Below are 20,757 nucleotides of genomic sequence, written 5' to 3'. Positions count from 1 at the left end.
ACCCAAGGGAGAGTAGCTAGCCTAGGTTACCAAGTGAGACCCTGTCTCCAAAAATAGGGAAGAGTATGCCCATAAATCCAGCGTTTGAGAGGTGGAGGCGGGAGGATCGGGAGTTCAAGCTCATTCTTCACTACAGAGTGAAGTTCAGGCTAGCCAAAGCTACATGAGATTCTGTATCTAAATAATAGCTAAATAAAAATAAAAGGGAATGAGGAAGGCAAGTGTAAAATGTAGAAACTGGAAGAAAGCAATTTTTAAAAAAAATCAAAACCACCAACAATCCAAGATCCAATGTGGACAAGCTTGTTTTAGCGCTTGCTAGCGCGTGCAGTCAAGCAGGTCGCCAGCTTGGTCAACAATTTACAGCACTTGAGAGACTATCAAGCCCCCAAAGGGTTTCCTCCTACATTTTCTCATGTGATCATCACAACCTAGGAAGATAGAGCGTCGATTATTCTGCCCCCTGGAAACAGACACGGAGGCGGCCCACTACAAAGCTAGTCTGTGTTGGACTGTCTTTGGACTCCCTTCTGTGTGTCCCCCAGCTGCTGGGGCCTGGTCCTGATGTTGAGATCCAAAGACGCTCACACCTGCGCCGAGCAAAATGAGCCAGCCAATGAAGAAACCGCATCCAAGGAGGAGGGACAGGGACGCTGCCAATGACTGAGCTCTCCCTGAGACAGATGTAGCTAATGGAGACCTCTTACTGCAGAGGGACGGTTACTCGACCAATGAAAGGCTAGGACTAACCAGGATGCAAGGCCGAACCGCCAGTGGGGCGCCTGGGCGGGGCGCACAGCCAAGCGCCAACCGCGAGCGGCCGATCCGCAGCGTGCTACCCGGTCACCACCCGCCATGGCCCGCGCTGCCCCTCTGCTCGCCGTGCTGACCACACTTCTCACCGCCGCCGCTGCAGGCGGAGATGCCCCGCCCGGAAAAATCGGTGCGGGAAGGATGCGGTGGGGTTCTCACTGAGAAGGACGGGTGGGAAGAGGGTTTGCAGCTGACCCAGGGCAGGGGAGGGCTGCTCCGGAGATGAGCTGGCTGGGTACAGGAGAAGCTAGGGGCTGGTGGGCGCGGAAGAAGAGTGCATTGGGGAGGCGGTGATGGGAAGGGTGGCGTGGGCTCGAGGAGAGGGCCAACTGGGAAGGAGGAGGCCTGGACAGGAATAGCCACTGACAGCCAGCTGTCCGCAGGGCGCATGGTCACTAAACATGTGCTTCTTGAAAAGCTCGCGGGTAGCAAGGCAGGAGCCTGTTGGTGGCGCTCGCAGGGGTCGGCTGAGAGCCCTGTGTGTTACAGCGGCTAAGGCTGTGATTCCTGTAGGAAAAGAGACCTTTCCTTAGTACGAGAAAGTTCCATGTCTGGAAGACGCTTGGCAGGTTGCCTGCTTTAAGAAGGCTTCCTAGGAGTAACATCTAACCAGAACTTCCGGTCTGTAGAAGGCAGTTCCTTTCACGGGTCAGAACAATAGATGGCTGGGGGTGAATCTGCTCAGTGACAGAGTGGGGATTTTTTTTTCCCTTCAGGCAAGCTAGACAAGCGCTCTACTGCACAGCTCCTCACCCAGTGTGAAGAACTCTTTAACGACAGTCATTTATTTTTTATTATTATTTATGTGGTTTTCCCCAAGCATTTCATTTCGAAGTTCTTCAGGCATACAGCAAAGTTTAAAGTATTTTACAGTCTCATCCACGTACCTACCACCCGCTCTGCCATTTGCTACTAACATTTCAAAGTAAACCGCAGGCACCAAGACACCTCACTAAATAGACCATTGTGTAGTCTTTGTCACTAGTTCCGTGTTCACCACTGGTTTTCTTTCTTTTGTTTTCATTCTGCATAACTAAGAGAGTCTCAAATCTCCTTGCTTATGAATTGCTCCGGCCAGAAACGCTGAGCTCCTGGCTGTGGGAGGACAGAGTAATAATTCCCGTGTGCTGCCCCGGGGAACCCCAATTGACAGGAGTGCCTTGCGACATCTGGGACGGCATAGGCTTGCCTGGGCCAGTACAATACTAAAGCTTAATGGTGTAAGAAAACTCCAACAGGCCACGGAGGGTTAAGGCTGACCAAAGCATACTGGGCATTGGTCTGTGACTCAACCGAAAGCAAGCTAGGGTATTAAAAGAAGGCCTAATGGAGGTTGACTTTGGGGCAGACATGGCAGGATAATGAAGAGTTAGGCAGGCAGGGACCAGGGCTATGCAGTGCTTTTATGCCTGGGGATGGGCACCAAACGCTGATTACGTAGCTTGCAGCCTGCTTCCTTCCAGCTCATCCCCAGACACACTTCACCAAGGCTTCCCTATCCATGACAAGCTGCCCTTTAGTTCGCCTGAATACCTTCAACCCCTTGGTGGTTTGGACTGGACCTAGAAAAAAGAACACAAAGTGCTTCCTGTTTGAAGGCGTAACCCTTGGGCTCCAGCAGGATCCTAGCTCAGTGCTTCCGAGTGGCCCTAGGACCCTTCAGAGTCCCCTTGATGCCCTGCTCAACGCTGTTCTTTCTGCTCTCGCCAGCGTGCAGGGTTTTTGTTTTGTTTTTTTTTTTTAACCCCCTCTGGGTCCTGCTCAGATGCTTTCTCTATGTGATGCCAGCATCTGCTGCTTCCTTCTCAGGACTCCCTGAAAGCCTGTTCTCCTACTTGGTTTTGGATCATCTCTGCCCATTGCCTGCTTAGGATCCTGGGAACCAAAACCCTCTTTGGTTCATCTTTGAGCCTTGGCACAAAGATAGAGCAATAGGACAAAGTGGTGTCTGATATGTATGTTCCCTAAGCCTGTTCACAGTGACGTGACATCTTATTTATTGCCTGGGGGAGTGGGAGTTCAATGGCACCTCCAGACCTTCAAATGTCCATTTCTTTGGAGAAAATGGGTAATCTGGGGCTCTCCAGAGGAAGAGGAAGGGAAGAGAGCAGAGTGGTTAAGAGAAAGTTGAGGGTATTGCTGGAAGTGAGTCACTAAGTCCTGAAAAAGGAATTGGTTATTTCAACAGGCAATAGATATTTCATGGGCTTTGCTACCTGCCAGGGCCTGGGAATAGAATAACCCGGCTTCCTCTCTGTCCTCAAATAAACCAATGGAACAGGTATGGCAGAGACACGTGTGCTGCTGGAGGAGGCATGAGAGACATCTGCCTTTCGAAGGTGGCTCTGACAAGCTGAGCGAAAGGCAATGCCTGGAGATGTCTTTATCTTCTTGCCTGGCTGGATGGGAATACTGGGCTGTCAGTGACAGGAAAGCAGTGTTTCAGATATAGGGCAGACAGGATTGCAGGGCAGGCAGTAGCCTGACCCAAGGGTTTCCTAACTAGTTCTCCGTCCTCCCTCGGGGCTGTTTGTTGACTACCATCTGTCTAGACAGCGGTTCCCGGCAGCATCATGTGGTAGGTTGGACTTTGCCCAAAGGTTGACAAACTTTGCCTGTAAAGGGCCAGGAAGTAAATATTTTTGGCTTTGCCGTTCCACAGTATTTTCTGACAGGAAGTTTTTTTAAAAAATGGTGTGACTTTATTGGCAGATATCAACAGCGTGAGGAGGCTGAGAGGGACACTTACTCAGCCCAGGGGTTCAAGGCTAGCCTAAGCAGCATGGAGAAGCCCTATCTCAGAAAAGAACAACAACAAACAAACAAACAAACCCACTGGGCAGGGTGGTTCATGCCTTTGATCCCAGACATGGGAGGCAGAAGCTGGTCGATCTCTATGAGTTCAAGGCCAGCCTGTTCTACATAGGGAGACCTTGTCAAAAATAAATAAATAAATAAAATAAATGGGGGTGGGTACAGGAAGGAAAATTTATGCCTTCTGAAACAAGCCTGTGGTTTATTGATTCTAAAATTAAGGAATGGTTTCCAACAGCTTGGTCAGTAACTGTTTTCACCAATTAATCTTGAAAAAAGCAAAATGGAGGGGATGGGGAATTTTATAAAAACCTAATTTTATTTATTTTTTAACATTGGTTAATTGATACATGGAGAGAGAGTGCATGCCTGCCATAGCACTCATGTGCGACTCGGGGAAACAACTTACAGAAGTTAATTCTCTAATTCCACTACATAGATTCCAGGGATCAAACTCAGGGGCAGTGAGAGCCTCTGCAGGAAGCCATCTAATTAGCCCAGTTTATATTCCACTCCTCCCTCCCTCCCTCTCCCTCTCTCTTTCTCTCTTTATTTGAAACAAGGTATCTCTATCTCTGTGTAGCCCTGGCTGTCCTGGAACTTGATCTGTAGACTAGGCTGGCCTCGAACTCAGAGATCCATCTGCCTCTGCCTCCCGGGGCTCAATTTATTCTCTTGTAGAAGCATTCTGAATTTTGAGATTGTTTCCTTCTCTCCTGCTGCTAGGATCTTCCTTTGCCTGATGAGGATGGTAGTAGGTGCAGTTGGGGGAGGGGCAGCTTTTGATTGTTAGGCTCAGAGCATCTGTCTGAAAACTCAGACCGTGAATTTCTCCCTTTGAAATTCCATACACGTACTTAGTGCAAGTGCCAGGAGTTTCAGCTCTACACAGGGTAGTGCAAAAGTAACCAGCATCTCTCTTCTGTGCCATTTCTCCTTCCCTGCCTTGTTTGGACTTGCTGACAGCTGTCATTGGAGCTGGGATCGGGGGCTCAGCTGTTGCTCATTTCCTTCAACAACACTTTGGACCCCGAGTGCAAATTGTTGTCTATGAGAAAGGGACCGTGGGCGGCCGCCTGGCCACCATCTCCGTCAACAAGCAGAACTACGAGAGCGGGGCGGCCTCCTTCCACTCTCTGAGCCTCCACATGCAGGACTTCGTCAAGCTACTGGGTGAGTGACCAGCACTGGGGCTCCAGTGCCCAAGGCCTCAGGCCCTTCCTTCCCAGAATCCCCCAGACCCTTAAGGTCAGATAGTCATTTAGCTCAATCTCCTCACTTTACAGATGGAGCAGCTGAGACCAGAGAGGGGAAAGAACTTGCCTGAGGTACACAGTGAGTTAGTTGCAGAGCTGGGATTAGAACTAAGATTTGACTCCCAGACCTGTCTCTCCTTTTCAGCTTGCTGCCTCTTAATTATTGCTAAAATATCAATGTCCACACCCTGTTACCCACCAGATAACCTGGTACATACTAGGGAGTATGTAGATATTACCTCAGACTCCACCAGCCTTCAGGATGAGAGACAAATTCCCCTTTAAAGAGACTGGAGCTCGAATCATTAACATGCTTCAGCTGAGACAACACATGCTGTTTGCTGAAGAAGCCCCACTTATCGGAAATGGTCCTGCAGGATCGCGGCATGTAGACGTGCAAAGTACAAACATGCGAGCTCATTCACTACAGCAGGGTCTGCCATAACAGAGTGGAAATGGTGGGCTGGAGAGATGGCTCAGAGGTTAAGAGCACTGCCTGCTCTTCCAAAAGTCCCGAGTTCAATTCCCAGCAACCACATGGTGACTCACAACCATCTACAGTGAGACCTGGTGCCCTCTTCTGGTATGTAGGTATACATGCAGGCAAAACACTGTATACATAATAATAAATAAATAAATCTTTTAAAAAAGAAAGTGGAAATGGTTCACCCTCTCTGTACTTAGGGTGAAACACAGTGCTCTCCAGGGAGCAGGATAACGTATATGTTACGTTTGAGGGGTGGGGCTAAATCGTGGCCGTATTCATATTCATGAGTGAAGTGGTTTTCTAGTTGTGGAATGCTCAGGAGCGAGAAGGAGCTCCATTGGGTTCAGGGCTCCTTGTCAAAGCCAGCCCTGGCCCGTCAGCCTTTAGACATTTCTGCAACAGTAGCATTTCCCTAACTCTTGGCTGAGCGGATCACTGTTGAAAGAAATACAAAATGGTACATTGTTTTCACTCTCATTTTCTTACTCAGTAGGAAGTGCAAACATTTTTCTCAATGTGTTCTTTAGCATGCTGCTTATAGATGGAGAAGCACAAAGGAACAAAATAGATACTTCCAGCCGTTTGCATCAGGAAGGCCCCAGTGCAAAAGCTCAAGGCACTGTTTGGGCCTCCTGGGGGGCCATGAAGGGGAGCTGAGGGGCTGCTGGTCTCCGCAGGGCTGAGACAGCGGCGCGAGGTGGTGGGCAGGAGTGCCATCTTCGGCGGGGAGCATTTCGTGCTGGAGGAAACGGACTGGTACCTGCTGAACCTCTTCCGCCTCTGGTGGTACTACGGCATCAGCTTCCTGAGGCTGCAGATGTGGGTGGAGGAAGTCATGGAAAAGTTCATGAGGTAGGGCCGGGTGGAGCTGCAAAACGAGAGGTCAGGGAGCCGGGGAAAGATCTTACGAAGGAATTGATTGGTCCGGAAGTGTGAAAGGGGAGTTGAAGGTGACTACAAGGACCCTGCCCGATTCAGTGCAGGCACAGCAAGCCCCAGCCTGAGCAGTGTGTGGGACAGCGCCCCTGGCCTTATGACACTGATCTGCATTCTTTCCTCCTACTTTACAAAGGCTGCTGAAGTGTGGTGGGTGTGAGGCCCGTGGGTGGGAGGGAACGGGGAGGTAGGGTAGCCTGAAGAGTAAGGCCATCTGAGAGAGGCAGCCTGCTGCAGCACACTGTAGCCAGCTGCAAAGAATCGTGCCGTGAGATTTTCCCCTGCTTTTCGGTGTTTAGCTCCAATTGATTTTGAGAGCCAGTAGAGACACTCATGTAGGCTGTATGCAGCCCGGGGTCACCCACAAACAAGCTTTGCTGTCCCCACTTTGTCCCACTAGAGCTGTGGTTCTCAACCTTCCTAATGCCACAACCCTTTACTACAGTTTTCCTCATGTTGTGGTGACCCCCAACCAGAAAATTATTTTCGTTGCCACTGCAGTTTTGCTCCTGTTATGATTTGTTGCTGTCAATATCTGATTTGCAGGATGTCTGATATGGGACACTTATGAAAGGGTCTGTTGACCCTCAAAGGGGTCGTGCCCCACAGGTTGAGAAACACCACTCGCCACTCTTCCTTCCTCTTGAGCGCCAGCCCCTCCTTATCACCTCTAGATACAGAGGACAAGTGGCCTGTACCTGCTGTGTGCTCACATGCTGGGCGTGTGTTGGCCCCTGCTTCCCGGAGCCCTGAGCAGAGGCTGCCCCTCTGACCCCATCACTGAGCCTCCTAGTGTCAGACGTCCAGGTGTAGTCCCCTGGCACCTTTCCCCTGCTTTCTGCCATTCTCCGCCCCCTTCGCACTCCATGATCAGGCCATACTAAATGACACTTCTTCCTTACGCCCTCCAGATGTCCCTCCAGGCTGCTGTACTTTCTCCTCCTTCTCTTTAACTTACTCTTTGATAATTGTATGCCCGTATATAATGCATTCTGGTCACAGCCACCCCTCTCCTCCCTCGGTTACGCCTTATACTCCCCAACAGTCCCCATCCCACTTTTGTGTCTTTTGGTTTTGCATTCACTTTGCCGTCTGCTGGGCTTAACCAGGGCTGCTCCTATGGGCGAGCGTGGGAACCTTGCCATTGAAGGCATTGACATCCTCTTCCCTAGCAGCCCTGACTGCGTTTAGCATCCTTGAGTGGGCTGGGGCCCCTCGAGCTCCTCCCCATCCACAACTGAATGTGTCTTGTGCAGGCTCCACGCAGGCAACCACAGTTGCTCTGAGTTTGTGAGTGTCATAGCCATGTCATGCCCATAAGACTATTTCACAACCCTCCTCCCCACCACCCACCGTTTTGTTTTGGTTTGGTTTGGTTGTTTTTCGAGACAGGGTTTCTCTGTGTAGCCTTGGCAATCCTGGACTCACTTTGTAGACCAGGCTGCCCTTGAACTCAGTGGATTTTTTTTTTTTAAACCTTTTCTGCCTTTATTTGACTTAGAGGCCTCAAACTCGCCCTCCTAAGTCCTGGGATTGGATTACTTCCGTCAAACACACAATCCTATTCAGCCCCTTCTTTTCTTCCATCTACTTTTTGCTTTTGTCAGCTTTCAGTAACCCTGCCTTGCTGACTGGTCCCTATTGTTGAAACAAGTCTACCTAATCCCACCTTCCTAGCCACCCTCTCTACACTGCCATCTAGTGGTCTGATTGAAAACCAAGCCCAGAAAAGGCAGCCATTCAAAAACAAACTAGTCCAGAACTATGTAGCCAGGTGAGGTAGTTCCCATCTGTGCTAGTTCAGGGGCCGAGATAAATGGAATAAGAATAAGACAGGAGCTCTGAGCAAGTGTGAACCCTGCCAGATCAAGCAAGAGGGGAGGACATTCGTGGGATGAGGCTACTACCATCAGCCTGAGCTTGGTCCTTGACACCTAGACAGATTAGAAGCTAGAGGGGGCGGGCAAAATCCATTCATGTCCAGGGACATATCAGCAGCTGGGGCAAGAAGTATGATATACTTGTCATCTGGCAGAGCCACACTGGGAAGCCAGGTGGGATCCTGGATTACCTGTCTGTCTCTGTACTGTCCCTGGCCACCTGTGGTGAGGTACAGACAAGCCCACTATAGCCACAGAACAGGCCACAGGGATGGAGTGGCAGGCCCTCAGGACTTCACGACGGGTGGTCAGCTCAAAAGCCTTTCTGCAACAAACTCCAGTCCTATGTGTCTCTTAGGATCTACAAGTACCAGGCTCACGGCTACGCCTTCTCGGGCGTAGAAGAACTGCTGCACTCCCTGGGCGAGGCTACCTTTGTCAACATGACTCAGCGTTCAGTGGCTGAGTCCCTGCTCCAGGTGGGCGTCACACAGCGCTTTATTGATGATGTTGTCTCTGCTGTCCTACGGGCCAGCTATGGCCAGTCAGCATCAATGCCTGCCTTTGCTGGTAAGCGTGCTGCCCTCACCCTGCCTGTCCTCTCTGCTCATGTGCTCAGAAAAAGCTGGACCCAGTAAAAGCCTTCTTCTGTTTTTTTTACCATTGCCCCCATTCTTTCTTTTTTATTTATTTATTTATTTTTTTTTTTTTTTAATTTTTAAATTACATTGTATTTTCCTTGTTGTCCGTGCTCATGGTTGACAAGAGTCTTGTTCTGGCAGGAAGGCCCAAGATCTTTCCTCTCTTTCCCAGGAGCCATGTCACTAGCTGGGGCTCAGGGCAACCTGTGGTCCGTGGAAGGAGGCAACAAGCTGGTTTGTTCTGGTTTGCTGAAGCTCGCCAAGGCTACAGTGATCCATGCCACAGTGACCTCTGTGACCCTGCACACTACAGGTAAGTGAACAAAGTAGTTATACCCATCCCGTTTCTAGCCAACTTTCCTTTCTCTTCTGAACCTCAATCCTAATGGGCCTGCAGGGGGGAAAAAAAAATCAGTGGAAGGCCCACCAACACTAGAGGGCGATGTCTTGGTTCAAATGTTAGAGCCAGGATGCCTCCTTCCATAAATAAAGTATTCCTCTGACCACTGAGAATTTGAGTGACATATTTACCTAGGCAGCAGAGCAAGAGTAAGGGCTTGGGCCTTCTAACACCCAGACTAGCACCTTCTAACACTCCCAGAAGTGTATCAATATGAAAAGAGGGGACTGCCTGCTGCCCCTGACACCAGGCTCTTACTGCACCCCCCGAATACAAGGTCAGTGGGTAGAAGCCAAGAAATAAGTAGACGCTTACGTTCTCTCTCCTGCTAGAAGGGAAAGCCCTGTACCAAGTGGGCTATGAGAGTGACAAGGGCAACAGCTCTGACTTCTACGACATCGTGGTCATCGCCACGCCCCTGCACCTGGACAACAGCAGCAACAACATCACCTTTGAAGGTTTTACTCCACCCATCGATGATATTCAGGGCTCTTTCCAGCCCACTGTGGTCTCCCTGGTCCATGGCTACCTCAACTCTTCCTTCTTTGGTTTCCCCGACCCTAAGCTTTTCCCCTTCGCCAACATACTCACCACAGATTTCCCCAGCTTCTTCTGCACTCTGGACAACATCTGTCCCGTCAACATCTCAGCCAGCTTCCGGCGGAAACAGCCCCAGGAGGCAGCTGTGTGGCGGGTGCAGTCCCCTAAGCCCCTCTTCCGGACTGAGCTGAAGACCCTCTTCCGTTCCTATTACTCGGTCCAGACAGCGGAGTGGCAGGCCCACCCTCTCTACGGCTCCCGCCGCAGCCTCCCAAAATTCGTACTCCATGACCAGCTCTTCTACCTCAATGCCTTAGAGTGGGCGGCCAGCTCGGTGGAGGTGATGGCCGTAGCTGCTAAGAATGTGGCCTTGTTGGCTTATAACCGCTGGTACCAGGATCTGGACAAGATTGACCAAAAGGACTTAATCCATAAGGTCAAGACTGAACTGTGAGGGCTCCAGGGAGAGAGCCCAGGAACTCTGTCCCACCCTGAAGACGGAGCCCACCCCAGCAGCACAGGATGGGCTAGGCCACGTGCACCGGCTGCAACACTCTCTTTGCCCTCACGTCTTGGTAATGAGCAAGTTCCCCGTGTGGGTCCGGGTGACCTACTGTCTGCCTATCTAAGGATCTTAGAAGCTGCCTTTTTTTTTTTAATGTTTTTTTGAGACAGTTTCTCTGTGTAGCCTTGACTGTCGTGGATTCCCTTTGTAGACCAGGTTAACCCTGAACTCACAGAGATCCACCTGCCTCTCTGCCTCCCAAGTGCTGGGATGGGATCACAGGCTTGCATCACCATGCCCAGCTCCTTTTTTGTTTGTTTATTTGTTTAAAGGAAAAGATTAAGAAAAGGGATGGAAATTCAAGTCAGTATTTGGGGTTCTTGGTGGGGGGCATTTTTTTTTCTTGTTGTTACTATTTTTCAAGAAGAAATAAAAATTCATCCTCCAAGCCACTTCTTACTTCATTTTCTCACTGGAAGCCAAGACGCCCATGAGAAGGCATACAAAGCAGGGAGCTCGGTCTTCTTTCGTTTCTGTTTTCCATTACAACTCCCCAAAATGCAGAGCCTGCAGCAGAACAGTTACAACCAGCTACTAAAAGCAGAAGGCAAGATCAGAAAATGTATGCATTTGGATAGGCTGTTGAGAGTGGGCTTAGAGCCTCCTTAGCACGGCCTCCATGCCTCCCCAGCAGTGCCTCCCAGCAGCACTGCGTGTGACTGATACCCTGGAGGAGAGATGTTTATCGGGATATAGCCATCTGCAGAGCTCTGGGCTGCCTGTCAGTAGAAAAATGGAAGCAAACTGGGCTATAGGAAGAAAGGAAGTTTTTGACATCCCTGTGGAGGGATTGGCCATTCTCTCTATGCAAAGGCACAGGAGTCATGTGATGGATCTGTCTTGGGCAAGTCCTCAGATGGTAGAGAGTGGTCCCACCTCACACCCCCCGGCACCTCCCCTAGCTGGGAAGAGGGAGGTGTGGGATGGAGTTCTTCGGGGCTCAACCTGTGCTCTCTTAGGCACTAGCTTCAGTGTGAAAGAATTGCGCTTTGCTTTCCCTGTGTCCTACGACGACAGTCAGTAGGTTGGGGTGGGAGACGGAGTTCTGTTCTGTAGTAGAGTGATTGCCTAGCATTTGTGAGGCCTCGGCATTGACTCCCCCCCCCCCCACCATTAAATAAATAGATAAAATAAATAGCGAGGATTACAGATGAAGGGCATGTGTTTGGATGTGTGACGCCCCTTGTTCAAGTCTAAGCACCCTCCCCTCCTAAAATACCAGTTTTTAACAATGGACTGAAACTTGTCTTCATTCCTTTGGACCTGTGCCTTTCTGCAGAGGGGGTGCACCTGGAGGAGTGGAGCCAGTGTGGGCCACCCCACGACAGACAGACAACACTCATTTTGTTAAGCTGGGCTTTGAGAGAGGTGCTTGGATGCACACTGGAAACATGGCCACCAGAGGATCCTAGCACAGAAGCTTGCCCAACAGGCAAGTCCCGAGAGTGATCTGGCTGCTTTCCTCTGTGCAGAAAACAGGAGCCCACAGGGAGAACGTAACTTGTCCGAGGTCCCGGCTAAGTCTTATAGAACAACCCAGATGTAGAGCTTCACCTTAATTGAGCTCAGCATAAGGGCAAAAGCCCCTTCCATGCAGTGAGGCTCACGCTGGAGCTCAGGTTTATGCTCTACCAGGTGACAGCAATGGCAATGACAAGGTGATCTTTAGGGCACATGTGATCTGTATGTGGTAGGTGTTACAGAAGCCATAAGACTGGCACACCAGTAAGACAAATTCTGCCTCAAGTAGAACAACAACAAAACTTCTCTGAACAATGGAGACATTGCTGGTTAAGACAACGTGAGGCCATGTGCAGAGCACAAGGCAATCCCTAGATCCTTTTCTCATAGCCAACAGGTCCCTTGGTAGGAGGTTCTCCCATAGCCACTGAGGCAAATTTTTAATGTAGGCCATATAGACCAGCCCTGCACCAGCACCTGTGGCCAGGAAAGGGCCAAGTGCTGACTGGTTTGGCTTTAGACACCAGACCAGCAGTGGGGACAGATTTTCTTAGAATGACACCTTCTGATAATATAATTCCTGGAACAGAGGTCTTATCCAAATGTCAAGGCCATGGAGGGACCTATGCGTCCCTCCCTAACCCCCAAGTTCAGTGACATCAAAGCGTATGATGGTCCCTTTTTTTTTTTAAGATTTATTTATTTATTATGTATACAACACCCTGCCTGCATGTGGACCCGCCCACCAGAAGAGGGCACCAGATCTCATTATAGATGGCTGTGAGCCACCATAAGGTTGCTTGGAATTGAACTCAGGACCTTCAAAAGGGCTGCCATGTTCTTAACCTCTGAACCATCTCTCTAGCCTGATGTCTTTTTTCGTTTTTTGGTTTTTTGGGTTTTTTTTGTTTTTGTTTTCTTGAAACAGTGTCTCTTTGTGTTAGCCTTGGCTGTCCTTTGTAGACCAGGCTGGCCTCGAACTCACAGTGATCCACCTGCCTCTACCTCCTGAGTGCTGGGATTAAAGGCATGCGCCACCACACCCAGCTCATGATGGTGTCTTTCAGTGGACTTCGAAGTGCAAACAGCACAGGCTGTCAAATTCCAGAGAGCCAAAGACAACGCAAAGCATACTCTCCTAGCCACCCCTGCCTTGAGTCCCTAGGCAGGGTATGGCTTAGACCCCAGGGCAGGTCCTCCACTGGGCTGGGCCTTCAAGATAAGGCTGAGCTGGCAGCTTCAGAGCCCTCCTTTGCCTGAGTGGGCAGGCCTAAACAGCTCCAATCCAGAGCTGCTACTCCTAATGAATGCCCCGAGGCCTGCTGGCCCAAGCCTTCAAGTTTATCTTATGGTTTCAGGACTTGCAGGACAGATTCCACAAAAGAGAACACAAGGCAAATGCTTTGTCCCAGGACCTGCTTTAGCTTTCTTGTGCCAGAACCAACATTCCCTCCCCAGCCCCAGAGAGGCCTGTGAAACTGGCCAAGCAAATGAGAAAAGGCACCACCCTGACTGTCCATGGTCCTTAGTGCAGTATAGTGAGCACTAAAAAAAAAAAAAACCTCCACAGAGGCTAAAAATGCAGCTTAGGCAATAGAGCCCTTGCCCAGGACACACAGAGCCTTGAGTCAAGGTCATCCCTGCCTGTAATCCCAGCATTCAGGAGGATCAGAAGTTCAAAGTCATCTTTGGCTACATGGTGTGTTAAGACACTTGCAGCCAAGCCTGAAGACCTCGGTTCAATCCCAGGACCCACAGGGTGGAAGGAAAAGGTATCCTGTGAGTTTCACAACTGCATTTGGTATGCATTCATGCACACATCCTCTCTCCCATCACTAAACATTAAAAAAAAAAAAAAAGTACACAGTTTTTAAAAAGAGGCTGTACCTTTAAGTTACAGGATTGTAAAGACTGGGAAAGAGCTTGTAGATTTCATCTACTCGTTTTATAGATGAGGACCCAGCAATAGGGAAAGCCTCTGCCCATCCTTGTATATCAAGTGTACACTAAGCATCTTTAAGTTTCTAACACTCCCTCTCTAAGGATGGCCCCTTCTTGCCAAGAAGAGGGCTTCCCTTCTGCCATTGATAATCTGTGTCCTCCCAGAACTCCTGTAGCTCAGCTTCTCCTACGGTGACTTCCAGGAAAGCCTTGGGAGGTGTGCCCATTATGAACGCCTGTCACCCAGGGCTTGGAGGATAGGCAGCTCAGCGGTAGCCCACATACTTGACATGAATAAAGCCTGGGTTTGATACCCTGCATTTAGGAACACACAGAGACCCAGAGAGCATCTGTGGGGCCCTTAGAGACAAGCAAGCCCTGCAGACGTGGCTGGGATCGGTATGAGCTGGCACGTGGAGTGTATTTTCCATGTGTCTGGAACCAGGCCAAAACTTCCCAGGGTAATTTTAACCAGTATACACTCTATAACAATACCAAAAAAGGTAAGTTACTTTCCAGCCCAGACAGGCACATACCTAACCACTGGCTTTTCATGAATTAGACAATTGAAACATTCCACGCTGAAATTGCTGTATGCACGGGAGCTCCAGCAACCAAGTGGAGTGTCCCTGCGGAGGTGGGGGTTGTCTATTGACCCTTTCCAGAAGGGTAACTCCAAAGCGATGGCTCACCCACGGAAAATAGCCCAAGCCCCTCAGCTGTCCTGGGGGAAAGCAGGGTATTTTTAGAGCCCAGGACAGCTGATCAGGCATTTGCTGTGGGGTTAGAAAGCCCAAGGGGGAAGATTCAATTACAAGGGCAAAGAGTTAGCACCAGGGGGCAAAAACCAAGGATGGGCTTTAGGATAATTCTTTGCACACTGCCTGTGTTGGTCAGTAGAATGCCTTGGTGTGACCCAGTGGTCCTCTCACAGATGGCAGCATAAGCCCCGCCACCCCCCTCCCAGGAACCACAATGGTAGAAATCAAAAGAAGCCACTGTATTAAAGTGAAAAAAGAGCAAGCCCCACATAAGGCAGCACCCCTAGGTGTTGGGCAAGCAGTCTGTCCCAACAAGCTTTCCAGGTGCTGACTCAGTGATATATTGAGGATCACAGATATTAGTACTCTAGCTCTGCAGATAAGCGGCTGGATGAAAAACAAACAAACAAAACAACAACAACAACAAAAAACCCACCTATCTAATTTGCCTTGAATCTCTTGAATGTTAAGCCAGAGTTTCTCTTGGGAGGGGGTGGGGGGTGAGAAGATGAATATTTGTGTACACGTGTATATACATATATATGTGTGTGTGATTTTAGGGTCGTTTTCACAACCAGAGGTCCTTTGGGGAAGCTTAGGTCTGTTCTGGAAAGAATCCTGGGGCTGAGAACAACCTTTCCAGCCTGTGACATGTGACAAGGATCAGCTCCACAGCATCCGGGAGAGCCTGAGCCCCAGCTTGCCTTTGCAGAGCCTGGAGCTAGCCTCTTGTAAGCAGTGTGTCCTAGTAACTTTGAGTTAGTTGGGTATCGTATTGGCTTACGACAACCATGCTTCATTTATGCAGCCGCTACATAGACTTAGGGAGGCCCAAAAAGAAGTGGGCCACCATCTTAAAATGACAGCAATGAGAGCAGTATTTGTTTCCTGAGTGAAACGTGTATCCAAAGCCATACGCACATCGAAGGACGGCCTTGAATTTCCTGCCCCTACCCACCTCCAGAGTACTGGGATTATAGGTGTGCACCACCCTGTTGGGTCTATTTGGTGATAGAGGAGATGGAATCCAAGGCTTCATTTGTGATGGGAAGATACTCTTACTAACTGAGCTACGTCCTCAGCCCAGCATTTTTTAATAGCCTGGTTCACTGATGGAGAGCTGAGTCCTGGGAAATGCTCACACAGGCTGATCTGGAATCTGTGTCCCAGACACCGCCTAGTCATAAGGAGCAAGCCCAATGCCTTCCTTTACAAAGGACTACATTTACTGTTGATCTGCCTTAAGGGTCACAGTGGGTGCAGGGAGGGAGGGGTTGCATTGGCCAGCGGGTTGGGTTGGTGGCTCAGAAGATGCAGGTGCAACCCACAGCGATGGTTTCCATGACGACGCGCTGACGGCAGGGCCCGGGGCGCGGAGGTGGCGGACAGAGACGGCGGCGCACAGGCACCTGGCTGAACACCGGCACGCTCACCATGCTGCGGTCCTCCTGCATGGTGAAGGGGTTCACGCAGCCCAGACATAGACAACGCGCCTCGGGCAAGTCCGCAGGGATGCGGCTGGGGTCGTGGTTGATGCTGCAGGGAGCGAGGGAGAGAGCAGACGGGAGAGAGCAGGATGAGCGCCACCAGGAACAACAAAGGGCTTGTCCATGCCAAACCCAAGGGGGTCCTGCGGGGTTAGGGTTAGGTCTAGTGGCCAGGGTGTGTTGTAATGAAGTCCATGTTCCCAAAGAGACTCAGATCTGGGAGCTAGTTACTGCTAGCTGGGTACTATGTCTCCGGCTTACTCCTTTCACCCAGTAAGATACCACAGAAAAACCTAAGTCTTCCATCTTCCATCTCTAACCCTATTTTTATATTGTGGGGAAATAATCTAGAGGTAAAATGTGTCCGTGGGTGTACAGTCTACATTGCAAGAGGTGGGCCTGCGTTCTATTGCGCTACTGAGCCTCAGAGATCCAACAAACTTCCGGGCATTGTGGTTCCATTTGGATCTATTAGGATTTTTTTTTTTTTTTTTTTTTTTTTTTTTTTTTTGGTTTTTATTTTTGAAAAGATCTTGTTTTATAGCTCAGGCTGACCTCCTTCTGCCTGCAGGCCTGTTGCCTCAGCCTTCCAGTGCTGGTGTTACACCATGTCCAGCCCAACTACTTGTTGACTTTTAAAATTCTGTTTGTTTGTTGTTTGCTGTTTGTTTGAGATCAGAGGAGACCTTCCAAGGAGCTACAGGACAATTTGGCGAGTGGTGGGGGGGCGCTGTTCTCTCCTTTCCCGTATGAATTCTGGGGGTTTTGTTTCGTTTTGTTTTTCAAGACAGGGTTTCTGTGTGTAGCCTTGGCTGTCCTGGACTCACTTTGTAGACCAGGCTGGCCTCCAACTCACAGCGATCCACCTGCCTCTGCCTCCGGAGTTCTGGGATTAAAGGCGTGCTCTACCACGTCTAGTTTGGGATTGTATTTTTATACCACGTTATATCCTTTCTGTACTAGACTTTGGACACTCACTGGTGAGCAAAAACAGAAAGATCCTTCTGGGGGCTGTCTGGAATGTACAAGCGTCTGCTCCTTCTCGTCTCCGTCTTGCTTTCTTTCTTAGTTAAACAGGAGTGAGACATAAGAGAATTAGACCTAGGGGCATCAGTTGCCTCACTTTGCTTGGGAAGTGAATTTGAAATCTCCTGAATGAGCTACAGTTTTACAATCTGCCTGACACACACCTGGGCACAGCCATATACGAGGAAGCTGTGGCCTGAAGAATCCTTACTAATAATGTTGGCACTTTCCAGAGGCTAGACCACTCAAACCAGTAGCCACTGGCTCCATGCGCTAACTTAAATTTGAGTCAATTTATACTAGCTAGTCCTTCAGTCTCCTTTTAGCCACATTCCAATGGTTCAGTAGTCACCCGGCTACCACAGTGGACTTTATCACAGGAAGTTCTCCAGTCTTAGGGAACCTAAGCAGCAGGGCTGGGGGCACTCTGGGCTGAATTAGAGAGTGAGATAGCCATTTCTTTATTCTGTCTAATCCATATACCTTGGGCTCCTTCTGCATGCCAACCTAGGAGGTTGAGATGGACACACAGACATTGCTTCAGCAACCTACGGCAGCAGAGAGATTCCCCAGGCCAAGGCGGGGCTATGGACCCCAAGCATGAAGAAGCAGATGCAATGCCCCATGATCTGGGCATCGATCCTAGGGGGTTTGACTGGGTGAACACAGGAACCCTGAGGTGGTTCTGAGACCGACATTAAGAAGGCACCTTTTGTCTGGCATGAAAGAGACGTGAGCACAGCCAGCAAGTGTGAACCACAGTGCTGGACAAAGTGCTTTAGAAACACTTCAGTTAGGACCCGGAGGATAAAAAGACAGTGCTGTGTATAATAGCCTATGAAGTTCATACCTCCGTTACTTCCGCTGACAGCTGGAGAAACTGAGGCCCAGCAACATGAACCCATTGACCAAAAGCCTTACAGTTGGCAAGAGGCAGAAGTGGGGTTAGAACTCATTTGAATCCAAGGTCTTGAACACAGTATCTGAGGGCAGTGGGAAGGGTGGCCTGCTGTGCCCAGCCCACCTACCTGTAGCCCCAAGGAGACAGGCTTCTCTTGTTGGACAGCCACAGCTGCAGGTTGACTTCGCATTTTCTCTTGGCAGGCTCAGAGCTGTTCCTCAGCTGGGCCACCATCTCTCCAAGGTTCCTCTCATACTCTTCCATGCGAGCGTAGGGCTTTACTCGAGACACCAGGTCCAGTGGCACCTGGTGAGGCCCAGGGGCCAAGGGGCCAGGCCTGCCTTGCCCCTTCCTTTTGCCTTTGGTGTTCCGGGACTGGCTTGGCCCCAGGAAAACAGAGATGGCAAGAAGGAGCAGCTGAGGAAGAAGAGGCTACTGGTCAAAGAGGCCAGAGCCAAGCCTCTCTAGGCTAAGGCTTAAGGTTAGGCGAGGGAGGAGAAAAGACTCTGCCATGGTCACCCTGCTTATGGACACTTGCTTTGTGTTGGGCACTGTGGACACCACACACACACACACAGAGTGCCATCTTGAAGTCCTTAAAATAGGGTATCTCCTAAAAATCCTCCTAGTTACTCAATCTGCAGATCATAGCTGCTTCCCAGGACAGCACCACCACCTCTTAACTGGCTGTTTCTAGTCAGTTCACCGCATCAAGGCCAATGGCAGCCATTGAAAAGCACATCTGACAATTTCGCCTTTTGCCTTCATGTCCTTCCTGAGGCCCTAGGGGCACCATGGGGGGTGGGCGGGGTATCTCCCGGGCCCCTCCTTTGCTCCTCTGCTTGTGTTCATCACGCTCCTTGCTGTGGGAGGGTTTTGCACAGGCCTCTGCCTGCTCAGTTCTGTCTTCTCCTTTTACTTTCTGAACACCTTGCCCAGCTGTGGGCTCTGGCTCACTGCCTCAGCAACACTACTGGATATCTTGGAGTTGCCGCAACCCATACGTCCCTCACACATGGCCAGTTGTGCTTGGGTGTGCGGTTCTTTGATAGCTGCCTTACCCCCACCCCCACCCCCAAGGCACAGACTCCCTGAGAGCCCTGAGCTCCTCTCCACACATCTCATGCCTCATGTCTGTATGTGGTGTTCTGTCAGAACGGCTTCCCCCGCCCGCCCGCCAGCGTGCCCGCCCTGAAACTCAGTTGTGACGGTGGAGCAGAGGGTAGGAGGAGTGACAAGTACAGGGGTGGCTGCAAGGTGGCTGGGCCCAGCTTTTCTAGAGACTCATCCAATGGGAGGAGGAGGAGGAGGAGGGGTCGTGAGCAGAAGCCTAAAGTCTTCCAGGACTGTGGAAAAGGGAAAGGAACTTCGGGCCGCTTATAGACTGTGCTGAAAGGAAATAAGTTGAAACAAGAGTGGGCGAGAAGAAGGAACACCACATGAAGTTGGCGCATGGTTCCTGTCAAGGTTCCTCCTCCTCCTCCTCCTCCTCTTCCTCTGCAGCAGCAGCAGCAGCAGCAGACAATCTGCCTTTCCCCTGTACCCGTTCAGGTTTTCTCACTACTTTCCTGAGTCTTACCAGACTCTACGCCTTCCCTGGACGTCTCGGCCCATAGGGACCCAGCCTGATTTGTGATCCAGGCTACCCAGCAAGGCTTGACCTTTAGAAGTAAGTTCCAGCACAGCCCCTCTTGGCAAAGCCACTTGCTGGCATAAGAGCCGCAGCAGTGAATCAGGTTGCTAAATTCTTCCTTTTGGTCCTCCATTCTGCTGCAGAAATATTTCCCTCCCTACGAGCTTTCTCAGCTGAGCGTCCCACATACTCCTCAACTCACTTTGCAGGGGAAACATTAAGACCAGAATCAACATCCCCTCCCCCCAACTTTGTAGACTGGGAACAAAGACAGAAGGACTTGCCTACGATATGCATTCTGCCCAGATCCCAGACGCCAGGCTTGGAAAAATTCTAGTGCCTGAGTCTATCCACATCTCCTCTAGATGCTTCTATCTGAAAGAGCTTCAGTGTGCCCAGGCTGTACCCAGAGCTGGAGCCCCAGCCTTGGGCCAATGACTGCAGCCTAATACCAGGCTCTGTTCCTCTCTGGGCCTGAAGGAGAGGACAGAGCTGGTCCTTGCAGAGTCCAAGCCAAACACAGGCAGCCATTAATCACTGGGAAATAACGGCTACAGAGAAGGTGGAGGAGGGATAGGGGAGCACCACGTACCAGGCTGTGTGGCCAGTCCATCCCACCAAGCCAGGCGGCAGGCCTGCAGCTGCCACCCGACAGGAACCCCAGAGGCCCGCAGAGAGAGAATGGCAGCAACAGGATGGACTGAGGCAATTATAGCTCCACAGGGGGCTGCTGGAGGGTGTGGGTGGGTGGGCTCACTGTCAGCTGGGAGCCTCGGGCCCCCAGCTGGCTGTGCCTTAGCATAGTGGCAGGCGGTGAGGGGTGTGGGGGCAGGCCAGGAGCCAGGCTGAGGTGCCCAGAGGCTGTTGACCAAAGGACAATGCCCTGTGTGTCTGGTGGGGCCCTGGCTGATGGCACCTCTGCCTGTGGCCTGCGGCTGGCTGACCAGCCAGCACCCACAGCGCCAGCTAAGACAATCAGCTTCGTTTGCTTTGGGGATGGCAAGAGGGTGAGGGTGGAGGAGGGAGGAGGAGGGATGGGCTGCTGGTCAGTCAGGAGAGAAAAATGTACTGAGACCATGTTGGCACAGAGCCAGATAGCACCCTCTTCCAGAGAAACAGATCCAGTCACTCCAGCCGGCCTCAGGTAAGCTCAGTTGGTCACCCTCCAGTTCACAGACAGGGAAACTGAGGTCTGAACAAGGAGGGGATTTACCC

The 20,757-nt window shown here is 50.6% G+C and overlaps 2 protein-coding genes across 2 annotated transcripts; one reads left to right on the top strand and one right to left on the bottom strand.

The window, feature by feature from the left end:
* Positions 1-771: 771 nt before the first annotated feature.
* On the top strand, positions 772-10,296 carry Pcyox1l (prenylcysteine oxidase 1 like). The gene is made up of 6 exons (XM_051163386.1): positions 772-943; positions 4,594-4,800; positions 6,048-6,222; positions 8,545-8,756; positions 9,000-9,140; positions 9,560-10,296. Exons 1-6 carry the CDS (start codon positions 856-858, stop codon positions 10,219-10,221), a joined length of 1,485 nt encoding a protein of 494 aa, XP_051019343.1. The 5' UTR covers positions 772-855; the 3' UTR covers positions 10,222-10,296.
* A 5,429-nt stretch (positions 10,297-15,725) lies between these two features.
* Positions 15,726-20,344, bottom strand: Il17b (interleukin 17B). The gene is made up of 3 exons (XM_051163216.1): positions 20,300-20,344; positions 18,037-18,326; positions 15,726-16,031 (listed from the first exon to the last, which is right to left on the bottom strand). The coding sequence occupies exons 1-3, from the start codon at positions 20,342-20,344 to the stop codon at positions 15,800-15,802; spliced, it is 567 nt and encodes a 188-aa protein (XP_051019173.1). The 3' UTR covers positions 15,726-15,799.
* Between the last annotated feature and the right edge of the window lie 413 nt (positions 20,345-20,757).

Source organism: Acomys russatus, chromosome 20, assembly GCF_903995435.1.
Source record: "Acomys russatus chromosome 20, mAcoRus1.1, whole genome shotgun sequence".
NCBI classification, from domain to species: Eukaryota; Metazoa; Chordata; class Mammalia; order Rodentia; family Muridae; genus Acomys; species Acomys russatus.
This window is presented reverse-complemented; position numbering and strand designations above follow the sequence as displayed.

What these genes read in the sequence shown, in the direction of transcription:
- Pcyox1l (XM_051163386.1), top strand. Translation starts at nt 856, where the DNA reads ATGGCCCGCGCTGCCCCTCTGCTCGCCGTGCTGACCACACTTCTCACC. An exon ending in GGACTTCGTCAAGCTACTGG is followed by an intron (nt 4,801 to 6,047) that starts GTGAGTGACCAG and finishes TGGTCTCCGCAG; the next exon opens with GGCTGAGACAGCGGCGCGAG. An exon ending in TGTGACCCTGCACACTACAG is followed by an intron (nt 9,141 to 9,559) that starts GTAAGTGAACAA and finishes CTCTCCTGCTAG; the next exon opens with AAGGGAAAGCCCTGTACCAA.
- Il17b (XM_051163216.1), bottom strand. Translation starts at nt 20,344, where the DNA reads ATGCTAAGGCACAGCCAGCTGGGGGCCCGAGGCTCCCAGCTGACA. An exon ending in CCCGAGGCTCCCAGCTGACA is followed by an intron (nt 18,327 to 20,299) that starts GTGAGCCCACCC and finishes CTTCTTCCTCAG; the next exon opens with CTGCTCCTTCTTGCCATCTC. An exon ending in CTGTCTCCTTGGGGCTACAG is followed by an intron (nt 16,032 to 18,036) that starts GTAGGTGGGCTG and finishes CGCTCCCTGCAG; the next exon opens with CATCAACCACGACCCCAGCC.